The sequence below is a fragment of the Simochromis diagramma genome, unplaced genomic scaffold (assembly GCF_900408965.1).
Source record: "Simochromis diagramma unplaced genomic scaffold, fSimDia1.1 OVJJ01000685.1, whole genome shotgun sequence".
NCBI classification, from domain to species: domain Eukaryota; kingdom Metazoa; phylum Chordata; class Actinopteri; order Cichliformes; family Cichlidae; genus Simochromis; species Simochromis diagramma.
Genome location: NW_024387477.1, coordinates 8,445,017 through 8,469,653, shown reverse-complemented (window position 1 = coordinate 8,469,653; position 24,637 = coordinate 8,445,017). Strand labels below are relative to the sequence as shown.

At 41.2% G+C, this 24,637-nt stretch overlaps 1 protein-coding gene across 4 annotated transcripts; it reads left to right on the top strand.

Annotated features, from left to right (window-relative positions):
- The first annotated feature begins 2,034 nt into the window (after nt 1-2,034).
- Nucleotides 2,035-20,487, top strand: sh3rf2 (SH3 domain containing ring finger 2). Of its 4 annotated transcripts, none has more exons than XM_040016535.1 (11): nt 2,035-2,347; nt 2,695-3,121; nt 5,172-5,453; nt 7,425-7,520; nt 8,552-8,935; nt 18,068-18,189; nt 18,339-18,509; nt 18,742-19,016; nt 19,107-19,366; nt 19,510-19,807; nt 19,892-20,028. In XM_040016535.1, the coding sequence occupies exons 1-11, from the start codon at nt 2,313-2,315 to the stop codon at nt 19,915-19,917; spliced, it is 2,376 nt and encodes a 791-aa protein (XP_039872469.1). In that variant the 5' UTR covers nt 2,035-2,312; the 3' UTR covers nt 19,918-20,028. The 4 variants fall into 4 exon arrangements, with proteins under 4 accessions (XP_039872469.1, XP_039872467.1, XP_039872470.1 ...); XM_040016533.1 differs by having other exon boundaries at nt 2,036-2,347; nt 19,510-19,811; nt 19,892-20,487; XM_040016534.1 differs by lacking the exon at nt 2,035-2,347 and adding an exon at nt 2,372-2,554 and having other exon boundaries at nt 19,510-19,811; nt 19,892-20,487.
- The last annotated feature ends 4,150 nt before the right edge of the window (nt 20,488-24,637 follow it).

The following is a 24,637-nucleotide window of genomic DNA, read 5'->3' as shown; positions in this document are numbered from 1 at the left end:
CAACCTAAATTACATTTCTGGGCTTTCAAGCAGTCACGGCTGAGTCAGTCCCAGACCGAGAGTGACAATGCACTGCGGGCCAAAAACATCTCACTCTTTTGTCAGCTGGACTTTCTCTCTCAGACAACTGAAGGGAGCACCTGAATAAAAGAAGGAGGATGTGTCTGTGTGCCATACACAGAAATGCAGACTCGGAAAAAACTACAGATATTCTGGTTGAGCCAGTCTGACTGGAGTACTGTGTTTTTCCTCCAAACACAGCCGGCGGCCTCATCTCACATCTCACATGTTACTCCGTGGGAAAAAGAGCCGGTTCCCGCCCTGTCCGTGGATCTTTCATTAAAGAGTGGAAAAACAGCAAAAAATAAGTCATCAAATCAGCACCTGAGAACTGCCGCAGCTAAGAGAGCCACTAGGTTTGGAGTGGAGGATTAGTTCCCCTCTGAAAGGAAGAAGTTGATTATGTGGCTGTGACGCACCTAAAGTGCTGTTCGATTTGTGGCTAATCCTCACCGAACTGCTGCGCGAGGATTACGCAGTTTTACCGGTGCCTTGTTTCGAGTGAAACTGCTGAAACACATCCTCGTGCATTTGGAAGTACATCTGCACATGTACCACACCGAAATGATCAAACACAGCGGCAGACAGAGGAGGAGAAAGAGGCCTGAAAGAGAGAAACAAAAAAAGAAGTCGAGGGGGTGAAGGCAATGCTGAGGCAGATCACACTCAATGAGTTAGCAGCGCTCTCTGAACAAGACAGCTTTTTAAATAAAACATGAAAGCTGGAGAAGAAGTCACTACTTTATATACAGCAACTCGTGGCAAGCCATGATATTCTGAGAGACAAGGCAGCCAGCTCAGAGCTGTCCCCGGGGGAGATCCTTCAACTCTCCATCAGATAGACTATATATCAGAACCATCAGACATGATCCCCACTCCTGCAACATGCAAGGCTCCACAGTGGAGGCCAGACTGATCGTCGGCTGTAAGGAGCTGATAAGCACTTATGTACTGACTCCCTCTGAACAACTAAACAAACACACTCCCTCCTCCATCTTTCAAAGGATTACAGGAGATCAATCACTCACACGCCAGAGTGTTACAGTCATCAGGAGGTTACGTTTCAGTCCAGTAAGGAAAAAAAGACCTAAAAATAAACTAAAATCAAGTGCAGTTCGACCCCCCTCATGTCTACACTTATGAGGTTCTTAGGAGGAAGGCCCTGTATCAACACTGAGGTGAGCATGTAAATAAGTCATGGCTAATCTCTCCCCCTCACTTTCTCCTCTTCTCTCTCTCTCTGTAAAAGCCATATGTACATTTTTAGAATTCCCCGAGTTCTGCTGACGTGAGGAAAGAGATGAAAGATTCATGTTTGTTTAAAAAATTCAAACTGATGTCCTGAACTTTCAGTACACAGCCCACACTGGTGAATTATTTAACACTTTGATGCAAGAAAGGGAATTTGGGGTTTGGGCTGTGCTGCTGTAATCCGAGCAACAATTAAAAGTCGTGCGACATGTTAACTGTGAACTGCTTTAAATGCCTTTTGGCAAAATTGTGGTGGAGGAAAGGAGTGCCGGTGAATGTCAGGTATGCTTGATATTCCCTTTACTCAATTCAAACTGATGTGCACTGCTGTGGGGCTTTAGAAACTGCTGCGGAGTGCGGTGAGTGTATGCACCAGCAGAGGGAGCCAAAGTCACACGACTGCGCTGTAAATGATGCCCAAAATTCCCCGTTTCATACATGTTTTAATCAATAAAGATGGGCATGCTCAGACGGTTCATTTGAAGGGAAAAATAATTAAAAGCTTCAATGTCTGCCATGTTTAATTTTAGTGTTTTTAAGGATTTGTTTGAGACTATGCAAAACATATACAGTTAAAAAATAAATATATAAATATATAAATAAATAAATGTTTTTTTAAATGTAGGAATTGCAAAAAGCATTTGTCTTACAGGAGATTTGATTTTAAACGTCCATTTTAATCCTTTGCATGACATCACCTTGAAATATTCCGTGTCATTACCCTGAACGGTGTAGCCGAGCTGATCAGCTGTAAAGGGTTAAACTTAGTCAAGACACTGAAACCCGAGACAGTTCCTGATGGATGCGCCCGAAGGCGGCTGGGACATTTTAAGGAGTTTGTTTTGAGTAGAATTCTTCCAGGTGCGTTTTTTTTTAATGTCGTCGTGATATTTGGCACGGGTTTAAGGTGAAGCTGATGCGCCCTTTGTGCCCCGTGCTCGGCGCACCGCGTCTCGACGACGGCGGGGAAGAAGTTGCGCATTTCCAAATAGTCGAAGTTTATGGATTGTCCCTCTGATTGGCAGGAAGCAAACGTGTAAGTACCACGTGTGGGGTTTTTTTTTTTGTTCTTTGAGGGTTTTTCTTGTAAACAAATATGGAAGAACTGTGTTATTTCCTGGTTCTGTCCTACCTGTGGAGTCAGGTGAGCCGACATGACACCTGTGTAAAGCACTGCGGGCGAGCAGCTGCGCGTGGGGCGCTCTATTAGGTTGTAGTTCGACCTTATCAAAGCTGTCTGGAGGTATGTGGTGGGACATGGAGTTCTACTGGCTGTCATGTGCGAGGACATTGGTCACTCGTGTTGTAACTGCTTCACTGTGTTGTGGAAGTAACTTATTTCACTACACCATCTTTTCATTCCTTTCTGTGTTTCTGTCTCAGAATGGTGGATTACAGTGTTTCCGATGTACCAGAAGCCCTATTCTCAAACAACAGTTTTAAAATGGAGGAGCTGGCTCTAATGGCCTTGCTGGAGTGCCCTCTGTGTCTGGAGAAGCTGGATGCGTCAGCCAAGGTCCTTCCCTGCCAGCACACTTTCTGCCTGCCCTGCCTGCAGAGGCACGAGGCTGACCAGTACCAGCTATTTTGCCCTGAGTGCCGCGCTCCTGTCCCGGCCAGGACCGCAGAGGAGCTGCCGACAAACCTCCTGCTGGTGCGGCTCCTGGAGGGGCTCAACGGTCCCTCGGGCCCCAGCAAGAACACACAGAAATCCCGCTATGCAGTGCCCGTGTCCCGTGAGAGCTTAACAGCCAGGGACGATAAGCAGTACCAGGAAAGTCCAAACAGAGAGAAGCAGGGGAACAATGAGGTGAGTAAGGCCTCAGCCCAGTCATCTACAGCTATATGAGAAACAAAGTGGAACTGTAAAAACTAATATGTGAAACCCAAACTCAAGTGTTGCACATCACTACTGACAAGTATAGTTATTTGTTATTAACACTACACTACACTACACTATACAGGCTGAAGGGTTTTACACAGTAGTAAAAATGCAAGTGTTTGCCCTTTCACTTGTACTACCTAACCTTTGAACTTTGGGGATTTTTAATATGATGGAATATCAATCTTGGATGTAGATAAGATCCTTTAAGCAAACTATAGAAAATACTATAATTATCAAGTGATGGGGGAAAAACAGATAGCACTTTATGCCATTAATCTATAGAAGTGCTGCTGAGTGATACACCCACACGCATGCAGGGCAACAGGAGGGAAAAACCAACCAGATGATAATGTGTGTCAACTAGATGGAGAGCTGTGGTTTACTGCTCGGTTATATTTCCAACAGTAGCTAAGCGATATTTTTCGACTAATCTCCATACATCTGAAAGTTTGTGGCTCATGCAAAACAGAGTACTTCATATTCCTAGCATTCTGGTGTTTATATATTAAAAATAAAGAAATGAAGCGTTTAAAGAAGAAAACATATTTCTACTTAAAGCAATGCCCCTGAGGGGACAAATGATGGGCATTCTTAGGAAGGTGGGCCAAGCCGTAGAACAAGTTGGGGAAAAAATGTTCTATATGCCAGAAAGTGAAGTAAAGTGCACATGAATACAGCTAGATCCATAAGCCTTTTTGGACAATTATACACTTTTTGCCCCTGCACATCACCACAGTGGATCTGAAATCAAACAATCATCATGTGACTAAAGTTCAGACTTTTAGCTGAAAAGTCAGTGAAATTAATCAGTTAATGCAATGCTTTTGTAAAACCCTTTTAATTAATGCTGAAAGTCTGCTGTTTTCTGTGGTGGTGGTGGTAAATTTAGAAAATCTGTGTTTTCCCACTTTATGAACCCAATTGGACCTCCAACTTTGGCTCTCTGGCAGTGATGCAGGCTTTTGGGTGCCACCAGAAAAAATCGGACGACAGTTTTATTTGTGTGCAAAATGAAAAACGAAAAACAAATTCAGCATGCAGATTTAGAGATTGCCATAGGCAGAAGAAGATGATGAAGAGGGAATTATACAAAGCCCAGTGAACTGACTATTTCTTATGCATTTTTTTTTAATTAGTAGTATTATATGCACCTCTGCAAAAACTTTACAGTCCACAAATCTGCGTTCTCATATGTGCGAGCTAAACTAGAAGAGTTCAGTATTCTACTTGAAACCTGATTTGAGTTCAGTCACAGTTCAGAAAGCTGAGCCTGTTTCGTTAAACCGAGTTAGTGATCATTTTGGCTTCTTCCGAATGCTGTCATGGATACAGTATGTGTCAGATGATTAACTGTAACCCGATGCTACGATGATTGGCCGTAAAGTGGATGTAAACACTTTATCTACAGACTTGATACGAAATCCCCAAACCATCAATTCAAATTACACATATGACATTTTCCACTGGTAATAATCAGTGAAGCTCAGGGTGTAGCCTGCATTTAGTTACAGAAATCACAAGGAGACTTGTGAAATTATTACTTTAAGTATGACTTGAAGTCCATATTAATCGGATTTTGTGCCCTCTCAGGCAGCGTAACTGCTTTTGTGCCGTTTTCGAAAAAGTCCAAACTGAAGTGTAAACTTGATACAATCTTGAAAGGGGGAAAAAAAGAAAGGATGTGTCATATAAAAGTCATCTTCATATCTCAGTGGTGCATCAGTGCTGGTTCAGCGCAAAATTGTTTTGTCATCCCACAATCTAACTCCTATTACAAGATGAAGCACAAATTAAATGCAGAGTGTTTGTGAAGCAGACACACCAACTGTCACTTATTTTCTTAAAATGTGTCAGAGCCGGGGATTTTTACAGATGAAATTGCAGAGTGTGGGATCTTTAAAACCTTGCATTATGTAAGAAATCTTAATTATTCAAACATAAAGAAGCTGATATTTGACTTTCTTCCACACTTTAGGCTGCTCACAGAGCATCAGTGTATAGCCACAGAGGTGATCTGTCAGGAGAGCTGTTCCTCTCGGCTGGTAACGCTATCACACCAAAACACAAAGGGGATGACAACTGGCACGCCGGCGACAGTAGCAGTGCGTCTGTCAGTGCTCAGCAGGTCGTCAGCCAGACACCTCAGCTGCAGCCCCTCCAGCAGCTCCAAGCACCAGCTCTGTGCAGAGCACTGTGTGACTTTAAACCAGAAGAAATGAATCTGGAAGACAGCAGATATTTTCTCAGCTTCCTCAAGGTGAGCCACTCAGACTGTTAGTGCAGCAGGGCAATATAGTGTTCATGGGGTCATTGTGTGTGCACAGTTTTAAACCTTTTAAATAGCATCGGTTTTACTTCAGTGAACCTCTAGAGTGGAAAAAGTATAAAGGTTCCTCTGCAAAAAATATGCTATAAGCCTCGTTTTTAGAAATTCAGTTATCGCACATGCACTGAAGTTTACAGACCACCATGGTGGTACAAATGGACCAAACTTCACATATTTATTGTGGCTAAAAAGCACCTGTATTTTATTTCTTTATGAAGTAAAGAGTAGTAAGCTCCCCAGTAATGTGGAAAAAGACAGTTTTCAAAGGGGTCCGTGCAGTCGGTAATGCTTCCATAGGAATTAAGGGCCAGATTTACTAAACAGGGCAAAGTAGCGTTTGAGCTCAATCCCCAGACAGCGCTGATAGGTGTTTGCTATTTTCTAAACACAGGCACAGTTGATTCATTTCAATATCAACTGGTAAAAATGGAACATGCTTTAAATATCTGCAGAATTAGCAGTAAATTGTGTGTCGCAAATATCAGTAAATGTTTTTGTGCTTGATTTAAATATTCTCCTTCTTACGTTTTGCACCTTATGAGGTCACCTTGCGACACACATGTTTAACAGCGTCAGTCGCAAATCTGTTACTGCGTTCTCCCTGTAAACACCTTTTTTACACCAAAACCCAGTTTATGGAGCAACATATTAGTAAATCTGGTCCAGAGAGTGTAAGCAGCAGCCATTTGCTGATAGTCAAATGCTCTTTATTCATTGATAGTCTGATATATTCAGGTGTGTGTTTAACAGAAAGTCCTTTCCAGGACTTTACACCCAAGGGAAACAACTAAAAAAAAAATCCCAAGAGCTAAATCTCAGACTCCACAATGCAATTAGGAAAAGACTGAACAAGTTAGGCTTGTTTGGTAGGGTTGCCAGAAGAACCCTACCAAACAGTTGAGGTTTGCAAAGTTGCTTCTGAACAAAGCATAAGACTTTATGCTTTGTTCAGAAGACCAGTGTGTGGATGTTTGGTCATAATGCACAGGACCATGTTTGGAAACCAAACACAACATATCAACACAAACACCTCATACCAGCTGTCAAGATGATGGTGGAGAGGTAATGTGAGGCCATGTGGCTGACAGCTAAAGCTTGGCTGAAAATGGGACAGTACAGCAGCAAGCACAGCAGCAAATCTACAACAGAGTAACTGAAGCTGTGCATAAACAAAAAGTGGACCAAAACTCCTCCACAATGATCTGAGACACCGATAAAGTCATACGGTCATAGTTTTAGCTGCTGGTTTGACTACTTGCTTCAGTTTGGATTTCATAGATGCATAAAGGACAGATCTGTCAGTTAGCCGTCGGCTAGGATGTTAGAAGCCTTTCAACTGGTGTATTGACTTATCTTCTGTCATGGCAGGGAAACAGCAGTTTTGAATTGATGCTTAACCCCTTGAACTTAATCCTGCTTTCTTTTATATTAAACCTGAGTTTGTAGCAATCTGTGAATACAAAGAGCGCAGGAAGTCCCCAGCAAAGACTGCTACATAAGGATCACCGCTTTTATTCTTTTCACTGTTTTCAGAGACTGAAAACTGAGACTTGTGGAAACGGAGGCTCAGACCTCCATTGCAGCAGTTCTTACTTACCCTGGATTTCTGAGGCAGTTATATAAGGGCCTGGGTACTTTTGTGCCCTCCATTAAAACGCCCTCAACCGAGCCTCTTTTGTTTCTCAATCTAGGTGGTCAAATGGTTTTTTTTAAGAGGCTGGCCACAGAAAAGGACAAGGCCTGCAGACACAAAGGGAGCTTATGTCACATGTTCGTGGAGAAACACAGAGTTTCCGAGCTGAGTGCTCAGTCTCTGGGGCAAGCGCACTCTGTTAAATCCATCTTGTGTCCCGTCTTGTGTGTGGTTTTCAGTCTCTGTTATTTATTTTGTACTTCATACAGGGAGACATTCTTACTTTCATCAGGCGGGCGGATGAAAACTGGATCGAGGCCAAGCTGGGGGAGAAAGTGGGATTCTGCCCTGAGCAGTTTACAGAGGTGAGTTTCTTTTCTTCCTTGGATGTGAGTTGTGACCTTTTCAGCGCGATCGAGGTCGACACCTGCCGTTAGCCACTTTTCTCCGGTAGTGTAATCAATTGAACTGCAGATGTCGTCGCCGGATGCCATTAATTCCAGGTCACTGCCGGGACGCTAACTTGCTTTTCATTCAAATCTCTGATTTGTCAGTAAATGTCACTCCTGCTCTGTAAAGTGCTGAGGCAGAAAGCTAATCTGCGAAGCCCTGCTGTGTCTGCAGCTGCTCATTAGTTTGTGACTATGTGGCTTACTCAGGGTTACGGGGCTTGCTTAGCTGGCTGACTGTCATTTGTTTTCCTCTGCACTTTCTGCCTCCAGGAATTAACTTCACCCATGCTGGAGGGGGGGCTGTGTTTGTTCAATCAGTCGCTGGGGTCAATGCCTCATTCACTTCCTGTTTACTTTCCTAACTTGTCATCTGCTTTGTTGTGATTTCCTCACTAATATACCCCCTCTTCTTATTAGTCCTCTCTTTAATGCATGCATACTTTTATCTCCCAGTCACCCATGTCTTCTCCTCGAGCCCTGCTTCAGTGATGCTCTTTATCTTTCTCCTTTCCACTTTCCTCCTCTCCTTTCTGAGCCAGCCTCTTCCTGTGTCGTGCAGCCAGGCGTAAAGACACAGTAATGCTTTCTCTGCTTGGGTGGCATAACAGCACATCACTGTGGAGAGTGAAAGCATTAACCCTGCCAATGCCTGTCTGCCTGCCTGTCTGTCTGCGCAGCTCATTTCTCAGCAGTATCCAACCCTGCCCGGCTTATTGGCTGGTACTTATCACGCTCTCTGCTGCCTGCCTGTCCAACAAGTTGTAGGGGTGAGTCTAGCGGTGATAAGTGGGTGTATTTAGACAGATTTTTAGCTGGTCAGCAGGAGCAGAGGTTGGCAGGCGCAGGTTAGAGCAAGTTTGAGAGGAATTGTTTTTCTTGACTGGGGATTTTCCTGTGTTACGTTTCTTACTGTGGTTCGTTTTTATGCATTCATCCTATTCCAGCCAAACTCCGTGGCTGCCAAACTGCTGAAGGGAAAGAGTCGGAGGGGGGGGGATCTAGCAGAATTTCACCATCAGACTTCGAGCGGGGGCAAAGACAAGGCCACTGACGCATCCAGTAGGACTGCCCATTACGGAGTCCCTCAAGCCCCGGCTAAGACGCCCGTCATCAGCACGTTGCCCCTCTCCAACCAACGGAAACAGCCCGTAGCCGGAGGAAGCAACTTTTATCAGACAGAAGACAACAACAACACCTTCAACAGCTACAACCGTCAGGGTCAGACGCAGCGCCTCTCTGTGCCCACTACCACCCGGGGCCACTCTCATTCTTCCAGAGTGAACTCTCAGCGAAGACGCCACTCTGATTCGCACAGACACCTGTTACAAGTGAGTCACATAACTCTCTTATTATTTATTTATTCTTTTCTCCACCTCTGCTCTAATCTTTTAATTAAAGCTGGGTTTGGCTTTGCTCGCAGTGATTTGCTATAACAGAAAACATGCTGTTGGCAAAAAGGTGAAATGGTTTTATGTGCGATAATAAGAGGTGTTTATTTGAGTCACTGATCAAGTTGGCCTCTGGTTAAGGGAGGGAACCGTGACACTGTAAGCTGCAGGAATGAGTGAGAATGAGAGATCGCCCTTGTGATTAAGTGGTTCTCATTAAGACGAGACACATGTGGGAAAGGGAAACAAAAGAAGTGAGGAGTGGAGGTGAGTGGACCGTAACTTTTGAGAGGTCTTTAATCATGAGTCCTGGGACAAAAGCCAGGATTTCCCGTCTGAGATGAATTATAGTTCCACAGGGTGGGTTTTCTTTTTTCTCTCTCTTCATCTCAGGGACATGTGGTTTGTGATGTTGTGCGAGTTTGAATCCTCACAGGGAGAACTGTCAAGCAGGAGAGAAAAGAGGAAATCTCTTCTGATTTGATGGGATTGTTAAAATGACTCATTAAGTTATTTTTTTTTTAACTCTGAGGGAGCACAGAAGAAAGCAGGTCAATTTTGCTGTCTAAATTAATTATGACCTCTAGAAGACTAGAAGTCATTAACAGTCTTGAAACTGAAGATTTTTGCTGTTTCATTGTTTAGTGAGGCTGGAGTTTGGGAACGTTAGTGTTTCAGGCTATTGGGTTCATAGCTTTTCCGGCACTAACATGATATCTGCTGCATACTTTATGAAGAATGTGTAACAATATCAGGGCGAGGCATGATTGGTAAGCATGTCCCTGCACATAGCTTTAACCAAGACAAGAAGAGTTCATTTCTGAGAAAGCTTGTGTTAAAACTTACTCGGGAAATGACCCAAAAGCTCCTATAAATCATTAGCACGTTGGAGTAAATAACCGGACATAGTGCTGTTATTTCACATTAGAAAACAGCGGTGATGTGGCACCAAGTCACGGGGCCTAAGAGTACAGTGCTGGCATGAAAGCCTCTGGAAGGCTTAATAATGTAACGCGCTGCCAAATTCCCTGCCCTTCAGAATAGCGATTTCCTTTGATTCCTTTCAAACGTCTCGGCTCTGCCCTGCAATTACACATGTCAGAGCGCAGAAATGCTCAACCTCATGCAGGTTGGAGAGAAACAGGAGAGGAAGGGAGGCAGAGGGGAACGATAAGAAATGAGGAAACGGGGCAGTAAGGCAGGAAGAGGAAAAGCTGAGCGTCCGAGAAAATGGTATGGAGCGAGGGAGAGAAACGCGACACATTTTCAGGCTGCGAAAACAAAAAACACATGAAGTGGGAAGAAGGAGGAGGAAAAAATGAGAAATAGATGTGGAGAGTGGGAGGCTCAGAGAGTCCCTCAGTGTGTCTGCTTATCGCTCTCATGCTGATGATGATGATGAGTCACTAGTGAAGTTGCTTACATAACAGACCCCTCTCCCTCTCTGCCCTTCCTTCAAACTCCTTCCTCTTCACTAAGCAGGTAACGCTCCCTTTCACATCAGCGAGCCTGTAATGGCAGACGAGCCACACACTCCCCCCTTTTTAAGGGAGCGGAGGGGCCGTGTCCCTGAAGCTGAGGCTGAGCTCTCCAGTGACCAAGACGGCATGTTTGTGCTATTCTTGGTGCCGCTTCCCATCGGCTCTTACCTCTGACTCTCGCCTGTTTCTTTTTTTTTTTATTTTGCAGCTTCCCTCCCACTGTGGATGAAATAATGCATATTAGTGTGAATATCTGCACAGTTATGTAAGAGCAAACTTTAGGATTAATTTGAAAAAAAAGTTCACTCCCCTATCATACTTCACCAGAATATCTGACATCATTGTAATTTTTATCAGCGGTTATGCAGTCAGCCTGCAAAGTGACTGCATAAAAGAGCAGAAATAATTAGGCTGAGTTATTTATACGGCAGTTTTCAAGTGCAGAGTCACAAAGTGCTTCCGAAAACAGAAAACATAGATTTAAAAGTAAAAGCAAGATAAGTGGCAGACGGTTCTCTTCAAATCTCAAGCTTAATCGGAGATGAAAGACCGAAAATAGACAGATAAAAGTTTAGGTAAACGCAGATCAGAAGAGCTTTGAGGCTTTGTGTTTGAGTACGACTGCAGTCGATCTGTAATCTAGTTCACTGTTTGACTGTGCAGAGGTACAAAACGGGAAACTCGAATTAAATTCAGATTTTGATTAGTCACACATGATGGATTGTAGGTGACCTGGTCAAAAGCTTAGTGGCATTTTAGGCAAAATAGATTGTTAAGCTAATGCAGCAAGGAGGGTATTACCTTAGTTTAGATGAAGTTACATGAAAGTATGAATTAATTATTTTAAATCTTCATTTTGACATAAATGTGTTTTAGCTTCTTACATTTACAGCTTTGCTTCTACTGTTATTATTCATTCAAGGAAATGAAGGGGATCTGAATATACTGGGTGGGCCATTTATATGGATACACCGTAATAAAATGGGAATGGTTGGTGATATTAAAGTCCTGTTTGTGGCACATTAGTATATGTGAGGGGGCAAACTCCTCAAGATGGGTGGTGACCATGTTGGCCATTTAGAAGTCGGCCATCTTGGATACAACTTTTGTTTTTTCAATAGGAAGAGGGCCATGTGACACATCAAAGCTACTGGTAATGTCACAAGAAAAACAATGGTGTGCTTGGTTTCAACGTAACTCTATTCTTTCATGAGTTATTTACAAGTTATTACGGTGTATCCATATAAATGGCCCCCCCTGTACATTTAAAAATAACCTTCAGTTTATTTTTGAGTACAACACTTATTTTCATTGACACATGGGTTATGTGTAAGAATGTCGACAAGATACTGATAGACATACATTATTATTAGCAACTTGTGCCTACTTAAGTAAGGCTTTCCTAAAAGTCAGTTTTTAGATTGCGCCAACTGTGCAAAACCACAGAGGACTTTATTGAAAGAGCAATAGAGATAAAATCTAAATTCTTGCAAGGGATAGAGAACTGACCTGTAACTACTTATTCTTCTGTGAGGGAGGTCAGGTTTTTTTTTGTTTTGTTTTTTTTTTTTTTTTTTAAGCACTGCCAAATTTTGAAATCAGATCCCATTTTAAATCTCCCACCTTTGTTTGTATATAAATAAGAACGAAATTTAAAGGACAACGTGGTTCCATTAAAACACGAGATAGTCAGCCGTTGTTCTGAGAAACCGTTCTACTTTCACAAATCGTCCTACCCGTATTATAATTTGATGGTGACTTCTGACTAATCCAAACCATAACCCTAACCATAACCATAAGAAATATTGGCAATGGGTTAAAAAAAAAAAAAGGAAGTAAATTTGGGTTTTGTGTTGTACACATGCGCAGAAACAATGGGTAGGATGGCTTGTGATGTAGGATGGATTCCCAGAACACCGTGTCAGACCCCTTTGAATGCCCTTGCAAATGGAAATTACTGGTGTGGACACTGCGTCCAGTGTCACAACACTAGTAAAACTACATACTTTTTTCAGTCGCATACCAGAAAAAAATTTCCGATAAGAAGTGTGACTACATGTGCATTTATTCAAATTATATATAAATGATACATTGCCCTTGTGGTTTTGCACATATCAGCAAAACCACACGGAGAATAAGTTAACAATAAAAGTGCGATTCACCGATGTGACAAAATTATTCAGTAGAAGCACATTTTTTAATGATATGACACATGATCTCTGCATCTTTATGATTTTGTGACACTGAGCATGTTCCAGTACCTCCAAGGGGTGGAAACCATGACTTGTTAATGAAGAGAAGAGAGGCATTCACCTCGCAGATATTGTCACCTAAAGGACTGAATGATGAACTTGCACTCAATGTTATGTAGTGGCTTCTCCATTATATTATTTTTTTGGGGTGTATGTGGTGTTTGTGGTTTGAATTGTGATGTTTGCATTTCCTAAAAACACTGTGCATCACTCAGTTGACTAAAGAATACATGGAGGAGTCCCTAATTGGCTGAATCTCTCTGAATGTGTATATATGTGCAAATGTTTGCATGAACACTTTTTCTCTGTACCTGGCGAAGGTTGCACAGACTGACACGTTGCAGTTGAATAAAAAATAATGGTAAGTGGGACAGTGCGTGGAAGTTATACTATTTTTCTCCACAAAGTTTTTTTTCCCCTCTTTTCACTCGTCATTGATTTCCTAAATTTGTTACTCTATTATTCAGAAATCTTTGACTAAAACAAATTGTACATTTGTAAGAGGCATTTTTCCCCTTTTTCTTTTTTTCTTTTTTTTTTTTTTTCTAGCTTAAAAAAACCAAAGCATTAATTGGTTACTAAAAAGGGAGATTAGTCAATAATATAAATCAGCCTCACCCTCTAACTGGCGGTTTGAAATTCAGCTTACTCATCCCTCTGCACAGCTAATTTACGTTGTCTGATTGGAGTTTTCATTAAACACATCCAGGGTGGAGACATAAGCTTAAAAACTGAACTCGAATAAAATCCCGAACCTGTAAAGTGATTGAAAGCTAGTGAGTACACTAGGGTGGGGGACAAAAGCTGCGTTCAAGGTTATTCTTCTTTTCACCCAATTGAAAAACTTTTCCATAACCATAAACATGTAAGAGAACATATCCATGATAATGAGTTGACAGGGTTTATACTTCCCAACATGTCATACATATAAACTTCATAAACAAACACTCGAAATAAAATCCAAAGACCAATAAATCAATCAAATCTATCAATCAAATGAGGTTTGAAATCAGTCTGCACAGATCTTATGTCTTCACATGTTTAAACAACAGTTCTATGTCTCTTTAAATTAATTATAAATTGCAGTTGTTTTGAATCTCATTTTGGCCTCATTAATAATTTTTAGCAGGAAAAAAATAGACTTGAATAGTGCAATTTTAACAAATAAAATGTTAATATTGAAAATGACGCAGAAGACGTAACAACGTCACACATCTGAGCTGGTTGGATGAGGGAAAAGCCTTGTGCCTTCTATCGTGCCCTTGACATGGGGTTGCAGTGAGTGGAGAGCAACCTCAGAAAAGTGCAGCTGCAAGTGATCCCGCGAGGTAATTCCTGATGATGTCGGCGTGATGCCACGGTGACTCGAGATCAAGCTGGATAGAAGTCAAACGTGTCATGTGCTGTTTGGTGGTTTTTTGATTCTGTGCAGGCCTAGCACCTTTTGATCACAGTTAAGCATCATGTAATATCCGCTAACCAGCTTCAGCTTGACTAGAAGTCTTAATTATCCATAATAACTGAAAACACCTGCTTTTGTGAATGTTTTCACCTCATATCATAATTTTTAGACACACATTATGACGTGGTGTTGGTAGTGTTTGCTTTTGTGACGGTAAAATGATCATTTCAGAAGATACAGGTTGCAGATATAACAAAAAGCCTTTTTTAATATAATAAAATATATTGTTTTTAAGGGCTCCAGAAGTAATTTCCTCATTATTCTTACAAAGTGACCTGGAGTTCAGGTATTTCCATAGTAACAACACTATTTGAAGGCAGAGTAGTTCTTTTCCACAACATGGCAATAAAATGTAATAAAATGTGCTTTTTGTTAAGACAAGGCTGATGACTTTACTGACGTTATTTCACAAAGTCACACAGTAGCTCATACTTACTTTGGATGGTCATGAGATTAAAGCTCGTTATCAATATCCCCGTCAAAAATATGAACGTGATTTCTACGTCTGCAACCTCACTGCTGAACTATTTACATTTATTCATTATAATATTTCACAAGAGCTCATTAATTTATTTAGTTTTACACTTTTTGGGCATCCATACAAACTGTCTCACTTCATGTGAGGTCAAAGGATGTTGGCAAAAAGCTGCAGATTAATATCCTGTTAAATTAATGCGCGTGTTTGTGCTAGCAGGATTCAGACTGTAGGAGCAGGCCAGCCTTTCACTCTAAATAAGACTTTATTTTCTGCCTGACTAATATCAGAGTTAGTTTCTCTGTGTAAGTATCCTTCAATATCCTTTAGCCGCTGCAGCTGCTGGGTCAGTGCACCTGGCCATAGCGTGACTGCAGTATAAATAAAGCCGGCTCTTTGTGGCTAAAATAAAAACCTAAGAATAGAAATAGGACACAAAGTCATGAAAGAGATGAATAATTTAAGACATTAAGTTATTCTTTGTTGTCAGTGCTTTGCATCTTTTTTTTCTTTCTTTTTTTTTTTTTTGTCCAAATATAATGTATACTGCTTCTTCATTCATTTAAAAACATGGTTGTTTTCTTTATGACAGAGATGCTCATTCGTGGCCTCTCACATATGATGGAAGTCTATCGTGTCCTCAGGAATCGGTGCACGTAACCTTACTTTCACACTTTTTACTTCTGCCTCACAGCGCTGCCTTTAAAAAAGCGAGACTGCGGTTACAGTGCTGGATGCGTCTGTCAGATGCATCTGTCTTTGTGCTGTTGAGTTACAGAGTGTGAGAGCGCTGCAACATCCAGCCGCATACTGTAATAGCAGGAACTCTGAGCCCAAAGGCTATCGTTAAAGCTTCGAGCAGCAGTTTAGTGGTGATGCTGTAAATACAAGCAGAAATCAGCAGAGAAGATGGGCGCAGCAATGTTATTTCTGCATCTTTGTTTTAAGTAAGAAAGATTAATGTGTTTGATTAAAGGGGAAAAAAGCAGCACACAGGCCAGGCTTTATAAAGGTTAACCTAACACACCTTATTTGAGTCTTGTTTGACTCACATCCTGCTGATTTCATCACTGTAAACTATTCTTTGCTCTAAGCTTTAAGTAGACAAGCTTTGATCTGTAAAGATACACTGCAAAAGAAGTCTATGTTTACATTTTTCAAAGTATGACTAAGAATTTCAGAGGAAAATCCAATGAATCATTTCTTATGTGCAAACGTGTGACAGATTAAAAGAGAAACTTAAAGAAATGAGGAGAAATGTAGAGACTGAATGCGCTGCATTCTTGGAATGAACAGATTGTGAAATTCTGGCAACATACCAAAGTCATGAATGTTAATCACACTGTCTTTGAACACTTGGCACAAACTGATTTGACGTAAGAGATAAACATCCACCACTGATACGCCAAATGTCAACTTATTTGCCAATGTCTGGGCAAATGAGTTGAAATTTAGTTAACATAGCCGGCGTATTGGTGTATTAGATACAAACCAGCAATTTACTATACACAACAACAGGTAAATTAGTGTTAGGAGTGTCAGCTTGCAGAAAGAGAGTAGCAGCTTGGCTGCCAGTCGGACAAAGCTCAACACATCCTCGGCTCCTGTTGTGCACTCAACTTTTGTGATGCAGATCTACTTTTTTTCCCCCACTTAGTGAAAGGTGCCTGAGTAAAAGGTTCTCAGCTGATAGCCACCTGCTTCCATGCACGCTCTTATATCTTCAGCTTTTTACATCGGTCCCCTGCTGCAGAGCCTTGTGTGTGGTGAGCTATGGCAGCAGGTCTTTGTTAATGCACCTTCACACCCTCTCATCCATATTACGTAGTGCCCAAATATGAGGCGTTGGAGGTGTAAAAGTTACATAATACTGCTTTATATTATCAGAAGGCTCACGTGCCATTATGCCTGTCTTAAAGGCATAACAAGCAAAGTGCGTAGGCCGCTGTTTAACAACACAACAACATTTAAACCTCTCCTCCCTGGCTCAACAGGGGAGCGAGCGAAAGAGGGAGCGGTGTTGAGCAGAACAAAGCAGAGATTTAGAAAAATCAAACATTATTTCCTGATTGCATCGTAGCTGTAACGTTCTAAAGCATGAGAAATAAATGGGCCCACACCTCTGCACAGCCCTGCAGAAAGGCACTACCTTGGAAAATTTTGTGTGAATGCAGCCAACGTGTGTGTGGCCAGTCAAACAAACATGCTGATGTGCACCTCTTGAGTCCATTATTTTATACATCCATGACGCAGATTAGCAGAGCAGAGAGCTGGAGACAGAAATGTAACCTGGCTGCTATATCCTTATAAACTCTGGCTGTTATTAGTCAGGATTACACGCTGACCACAACAAAATCAGAAGAAATTAAGACAATAGATTCAGAGATCAGGGTCTGTGCAGATAAAAACTCTTTATTCTTTTAAAAGTGTTCGTCTTTGCTTTGATCATGTTACATGTTTGCCATTGTTCATTAAAAAAATCAGCATCCTGAAGTTTTTGTACTGTTAATAAACATTCTAAAATAGAAAATCGAGTAAATTATCCTTCTTCTGATCATTTTACCACATTGTTGACATTAAACTGTTCAGTGAATTAAAATTGCATTCGGTATAGACAGCCATCCCAGCAAGCGGCCCTCTTTGGGGCCTATGTGAGGGGGGTGCTGTGGGCAAACCCACACATCCACAGTATCAGTGTGAAATTTGGCAAAGAGAGGCCCACAGTGGGGCCCATTGTGGGCCTGATCGTACCCACGGTATGCCCACACAGTGTGGGCTGTCCTACTGGGGCCCAGATGTGCTCTGTGGTACATTATTACCAGAATGTTGCTACTTTTAGTGACTTCTTTATCAATAGGGGTCATTGCATAGACGATTAGAAAATGGAATAGGTCCTGATTTCTTTCACTAATTGACTTCTTTTGCAGTATTTTAATAGGATCAGTTTAACTTCCAATTTGAATCGGTGGTTTTTCCCAGGCTCATATTTCTGACCGCATAATAGAATATGGTCTGTCGTTTAAGTATCTCCATAACGGTCACATTTCCCTGTATGATATTTCCTTATTAATGTGCCAACAAACATGCCTATGCGGGCTCACATTGGGTAGGTGTGGGTGAACTGTGGGGCTGTGTTGGCAGGGCAAGCCCACACTTATCCCAAGCAGGCCCCAGTTGGGAGTGCCTAAACGGTGCCGACAGCACTTCTAGCCCTATGGGGTCATTATATAGGATTTCTAGGTTGCCCATAGAAATCCAGCCCCACTGTTCACCCACACTTGCCCACTGTTGGCCCACACTGTTAAGTTTGCTGGGATTGTGATTACGGGATGAATAATAAACGATGTACCATGAGGTGTCCTTTGCTTCCTATATGATAATTTTGAATTTATCCCATTTTAGAGCGAGAAGAAAATGACCAGCGAGACTCCGCCCACCATCTCTATGGCTCTGATGAACCCCCAGATGCCCTCTGCCTCTGCAGATGGCAAAAACTCCTCCACACAGCAGCTCTCCATCAGTGTGTGAGTCACTGTTTTGAAAAGTCATGGTGTGTTAATGGTATTATAATGTATAATGTCACATCTATGAGGTGTGAATAGAATAAGAAACAGTTATATGTGGCCAAAAAAGGGCTGAATAATCTGGATGTATATTGTTTTTGACTTCTCAGGTGTGCCGTCCTCTACTCCTACAAACCACGCCGGCCGGAGGAGCTGGAGCTGAGGAAAGGGGAGATGGTCGGCGTGTACGGAACATTCAAAGAAGGCTGGCTGCGTGGGTTATCGCTGAGAACAGGCAAAGTGGGCATTCTTCCCGGCAACTACGTCACTCCTGTGCTCAGGTGAGAGGTTGCGATCGCTGACCGCAGGAAATGGGAGCTAAATGCTATTTGGGTTCAGATAGTAACATAGTGTGGGCATGAAGATGAGCTATTTTGTACACTTATTTATGAATCAGAAATATAAAGCTGCATGTCACGGCCTGCTGCTGTTTTCTTTGTCATATATAGCAACAATGTGAAAGTAGACATTCATCACTATCACTATACTAATATTTTTGTTCCCAAAATACAGAACCTCAGCCAGACTGCTGGAGACCAAAGCGCCTAATGTGCCCTCGCAGTACAGCACTTTATCTGCAAAGAAACACACAGCTGCCAAGAACCCTACTGTGTTCCTTGCTCTTGATAAGGTGAATGGTGATGGAGCGATATACTCACCAGGACAGATCCCATCTGTGCCAAACGGAGCACACCATGCAATGTCGCCCACTGGGATTGGAAAACCTTCCTTCTACGGGGATTCACAGGGTTGGGAGACTGTAAGGCGCATTTTTCACCCACACAGAGGCGAGTGTCAAACAACCACACTCTCTTGGCTTGATTGAATTATGCACTTTGTCAGGTATGTGACGATCTTTTTTTTTTTTTTTTTTTCAGGCTCAAATCGCACGTCCCACATGGGCAGTTCCCACGTTCCCTCCAACTCGCAGCACTTTGCACAACATCAGGCATCTGGCTACTCGCCTGCTCTGCAGAGGAAGAAGGGCAGCAGCTTTGTATCCAATGCTAACGTACCGCTGGGTTGGATGACTGATCCAGCAGCGCCCTCTTCTGCTGTGTTCATGAAGGACAGGGACAGCACTACCCCTCAGTCAATTCTAGTAAAGCCTGACATGCACAAGACCAGTACAGAGAAGGTAATGCCATTCTTATGAAATCAGTGTCATTAAAGTTGATCTTGCTTTTGCATATATATATATATATATATATATATACATATATACACACACTTAAATCACGCTACTATTTGTGTGATTTACAGTTTGTTTTATTTCCATAGCCGGCAAAGTCTGTGCGGTTTGTCACAAATGAAGGCTCCCCTCCCCCAAGACATCGGACCGCCTCATGGTCGTCAGGAAATCAGGTTCTCTCCAACAGCCGACCCGGGCCCCTTCCTTTAGAAGTGTGGGCCCCATCGCTCACATTGGGAAGGGACGGACCTGGGATTATCCTCAAAGATGGAAAAGGTCCTATTCTCCGGAAGGGGCTTGAAACGGCCATGACAGATTTTTATACTAACCAGAAGCCGACAACCTCACAGCCGACGTTGTCAGCTGTGTCAGCACAGTTCAGCCCAAGTAGGTATGTTGGATTTATGGGTTTGGAGCAGTGATTGATCATACAGACTTGAAAGTCATTACTGATTTTTTTTCCCCCCACAGACACAGAGTTGCCGCGACACATTTAGCCCAAACAGACTCAGAGCTCAGTCTGCTTCAAGGAGAGCTTGTCCTCGTCCACAGACCGCGACTTGATGGGCGGGTTCTCGTTACTCAGGAGAGCAGCGGGCAGACAGGATTTTTCCAGAGCAGTATTCTTCAATCCCTCGAACGCCTCAGCTGACCGTGCATTCCTTCTGTAGTGATGTATATTTCTAAATACCATGTTTTAAAACTGCCAAGTGACTTGATAGACCTGGTGACGCGCCTAGAGCTGCAAAGGTTAATGCTGCCAAACGACAATTGGAAGGTGGAAGGTGTTTATTTTTGTTCTGAGTTAGAGTATGGGTAAATTCTCTGGAAATATTTGTTGCGTCCTTTAATGTCCATGCATGTTTGTTTACACATGTACTATTACAAGATTTTGCACACAAAAAAAAAACACTTAACGACTGTTCCTCGTTTTATACCCATGTTACACGCATTGTGAGTGCCTTTGTCAAAACCCATGAAGAAAGTATTAACTATATCTGTACATAATTAGAGAAATTATGAGGTGAAATGCCTTTCCGGTAATAAAGTATACTTCCTCGACATCAGTAGTTTCATGTCATCTTTCAGACATAGAACTGACATCAACAATACAAAACAACAGTAGCGCATTGTAGCATGTTACTTTGGTAGTGACCTGTTCTATATGTAAACCTTGCTTTGCAGCCTGGATTTTGACTGCAACTTTCTTGTGGCACAATAGTTCAGTTCAACTATATTCATGTACTACTAATTCATAACAGTCATCTGTTCATAAGGTAAAAACCTTTCAATATTAAAGAGAGAAACCCACTGGTGCTCTGTAAGCAAGAACTTTCCAAGACTGAGGAGATTTTAAAAACACCCTTTAAGCCCAGAGGAATCTCTGCAGGTGTAGAACAGGGATTCATGTTACATTGTGGGCCACATACAGCCCACTTTAATTTTAAGTGAGCCAGACCAGGTAAATTCTCCTTTCTGTCATTATGCAGAGGTTTAACTGTACATTTAATCCTGGAGCTAAAAAGGTACCTTTTTAAAAAAACAAAAAAACAAAACTGTGAACCCATTGTCAAAAAAAACAACACAAACTGAAATTTGTATACAGTTTAACTGTTTAACTTTTTGTGTATGAATGGAAGAGGTCTCTAATAATGGTAAAAGCTGTAAAACCTGTGAAAAAAATGTATGCCTTTCTTGGCATTTTCCAAAGCAGTCCAGTGGACTGTGCTTATTCTGTCCCCCGGGCCTTACATTTGACACCCGTGCTGTAGCAGGTCGTGTTAGGCAGAAGGGGAAAAAGCAGAGACAAGCCCCTCTCTCAATTTTTCAGATTCTTCTCCTTGCTTCTGAGATTTTAAGGCAACAAGCATTTAACAAAGTGAGTCATCCTCTCCCCATTCAAAGTTCTGCACAGCAACACTATAAACTGTTTTAGAGACCGATGAAATAAAATAAAAATTCTGGTCTCGGATGTGACACTGGTAAACTCAAAACTAAAGTCGCCAGCCTGTTGCAGGGCTAACACAGAAAACAACCGGAAGGTTCTTATCTATATTAGATATTAGGACCTTGTGTTCCCTTGCAACCACTTATTTATGGGGTAAAATGACCTATTTGTAGGAGCTGTGCACCTAAGCCCTTATAAAAGAATCATATCATGCTAAACTTTCATCATGCCTGATTGAAGCTGACACCCATCCTCTGACATCATCACACTCCCTAGCAACTGTAGCAGCCCAACATATGAGTAAAATCTTTGACTAACCAATAGAGCAGCATGCATATGTACTCATATAGTAAGTGCACACAATTTTCCATTTTATAGTTGAAGGAAATGCCCATTTTTATTCATGATATAATGGAAATCTACCAGTTAACCTAACCCCACGAGATGTATGTCTGTAGATTGTGGGAGGAAGTTGGACTAACCAGAGAAGACTCATGCAGACACAAGGAGAACATGCAAACTCCAGATAGGGCCCAGCCAGATGGTGGATTCAAACCTCTTGCTGTGAGGCAAGCTTTAAAAGGCATTTTAAAAAAGCTATTTGCAGCTGTTTCATAAATTTTCTATGTATTTACTGTTTTAAAAATACGGCAACAGCACAGGCTAACTTTTGCACAAACCATCTGCTCCTGCAGCAGGTCCTCATGATCGTTGTTGCTGTGCAGGTTTCTTTTATGACTGAATTTTACGGGCAAGGGAGGTGGATCTTTGTTCTTGGTTTAAGTCAAGTAAAATGCATGCTCTTCATATTCACTTCCTGGATAACCGTTAGAAAGCAGCAGAAAGATTCTTGTTCTCTACTTTTTTTCTATCGCCGAGCTACAGCACAGAAGATGTCTTGCATAAGATATACCCATGTACCGAGCGCAAGTTATCACTGAATTTTCATTTTTGATCAATAGACAGTGAAAGACAAATAAAGAGGTCAGGCGGAAAAGATGAGGTGGTGCTTAACAGATTGTTTTATTTATTTATTTTTCAAAATGTGTCTGACTCTGAAAAATAAAAAGCAAATACTGAGTCGATGAGCGAATATTTCAACTGTCTACTATTTTAATACAGCTAAAAATATGATATCTGGACAAAAACCATACATGTACAGTTCAGGAGCAGTGTTTTGGACAGTGTTTTCTAGTATCAATGTCCAGGAAATTGCCATGTATAGCCCTGATAAGCTTTTAACAGTTGGTTAAAAATAAACACGTACCTCGCAGAAACACTGATTCTAGAAGACATGCACAGACAACTAGTAGTCTGTGGCGACAAACAGTAATAACGAAACTGCATTTCTCTAAACAGAAATGTGCTAAAGGTCAGACAAAATAGATTATATATGGATTATACACATCACACTGACTTCAAAGCAGAAGGCTGGTGGTGAGCTGCAGCATCAAAAGTGCACTTTTTGTGTTCCTTCTGAGTTAAATTTTCTTCAAAGTTTAAAGTCTGATCATTTTTGAGCAAAAAAAAGGGAAAAAAAACCCACTGCAGGATTTAAACCATGGTGGAGGCAACATGCATGTCAGTTCTTGCAACAACAGCTAGAGCAACCACAAAAGAGATGAAAATAGAGATAGAAAAACAAGAACTTCTGAACTTTATTCAAAGAAAATAATGTGAGGGACTTCACATAATGACACAAGGCTAATGAAGTAACCATATGACTGTCAAATGATGTCAGCAAACAGAAAAAGTGTATTTACTTTTTAGTCATAGTAGTTTTTATAGACTGCTGATTGATTTTGACTCAGATAACACAGTTGTGTAAAATGCTCCAACAGTATCTACTTTTTATTTATTTACTTATCTACTTATTTACTTACCATCCATCCATCTTCTTCCGCTTTATCCTGTTCAAATTGTATAGAATCACAATGTATTTCTTCGTGTTGGTGTAGCAGTTGTTTAGTCATTTTTACCACACAAAGCATTGCACTAGTGTCAATATGACACAAATGCTGAGGATATGATGTAATCAGAAATTTCTGCTTTGGGATTTACATCAGTCTCAGTGAATTTCATATAGGGTAGACTAAAATAAACTGAATGTAAGAATTCTCCACTGATGACACAGGATAGAGTGTGCATGATAGCAATTTTGTTTTAGGGCTAAAGGAAATTTCCACTGTTGACATAGGATAGACTGTCAATTAAGGTAATTTTCCATTTTAGGACTGAGCAAAGTGTCAGTTTATGATAGTTAGATCATAGTTTAGATGATACCACACAAAATCTATATTTGTTTGTCTGTAAAAAATACCTACACAATCAGTAATCCATCCATTTTTTCTTCTTATCTAGTTCAGGCTCTTGGGGAAACTGAAGTGTATCCCAGCTGTCAAAAGGTAAGAGGTGGGGTATACCCTAGAAAGTTCACCAGTGTGTTGCAGAGCTCACATAGAAAGACAACCTCCACAATCTGATTTTGAGCAACAAAGATGGGAACACAGATATTAAGACCGGAAGTTTTTTTGTTTTTTGTTTAATCTATATCAGAGAATTGGTTCTCATGTTCCCTAGCTGTGCACCTAACACCTTATACAAGCATCGTATCATGTTAGCAGTTTTCACCCAAAAACTTTCATTACGCCTGATTGAAGCTGACATCTATGATAATGCTGCTCATCCTCTGACATCATCACATTTCCTAGCAAATGTAGTAACCCCAATATATGAGTAAAATCTCTGACTAAACAATAACATGGACATGTATGCATTCACTAAATAAATGGAATTTTATATTTTATAATTGAAGGAAATGTCAAATTTGACCCAGGATGTAGTGGAAATCTACAGCACAAATTATATAAATATACATATGTATATATAATTTCTTTATTTATCATTTATAATTTATCCACATTACAAAAATACAGAACAAGAGTTCATAGGATAATGCAAGAGTCTAATCAGAATTGCATATTTTGAAGAAGAAACAAATATATTCTACATATGGACATGAAAAGGCTACTCTCCAAAGTGTTAAGAGTCCTCAAGGCCAAAATATAACAACACCATTTCTCCCAACTATTTTTTCTCATTTTTGGAGCCAAATAAATATGTTGCCTGTTCCAGCATATGTATATAGTTGACACTATTAATAAACAATTTGGCACTAGGGCAATTTAGGTTAAATAAAAATTAAATTTAAAAAAAGTCCAACCAAGGACTGGGTTTGCAAATTAGCCCTTGGCAAGAAAAATTTTGTA

Bases quoted from the DNA above. Each gene is read 5' to 3' on its own strand.
- sh3rf2 (XM_040016533.1), top strand. From the start codon at position 2,313: ATGGATTGTCCCTCTGATTGGCAGGAAGCAAACGT. The intron at 8,936-18,067 runs GTGAGTCACATA...ATCCCATTTTAG, and splicing joins CGCACAGACACCTGTTACAA to AGCGAGAAGAAAATGACCAG. The intron at 18,190-18,338 runs GTGAGTCACTGT...TTGACTTCTCAG, and splicing joins CAGCAGCTCTCCATCAGTGT to GTGTGCCGTCCTCTACTCCT.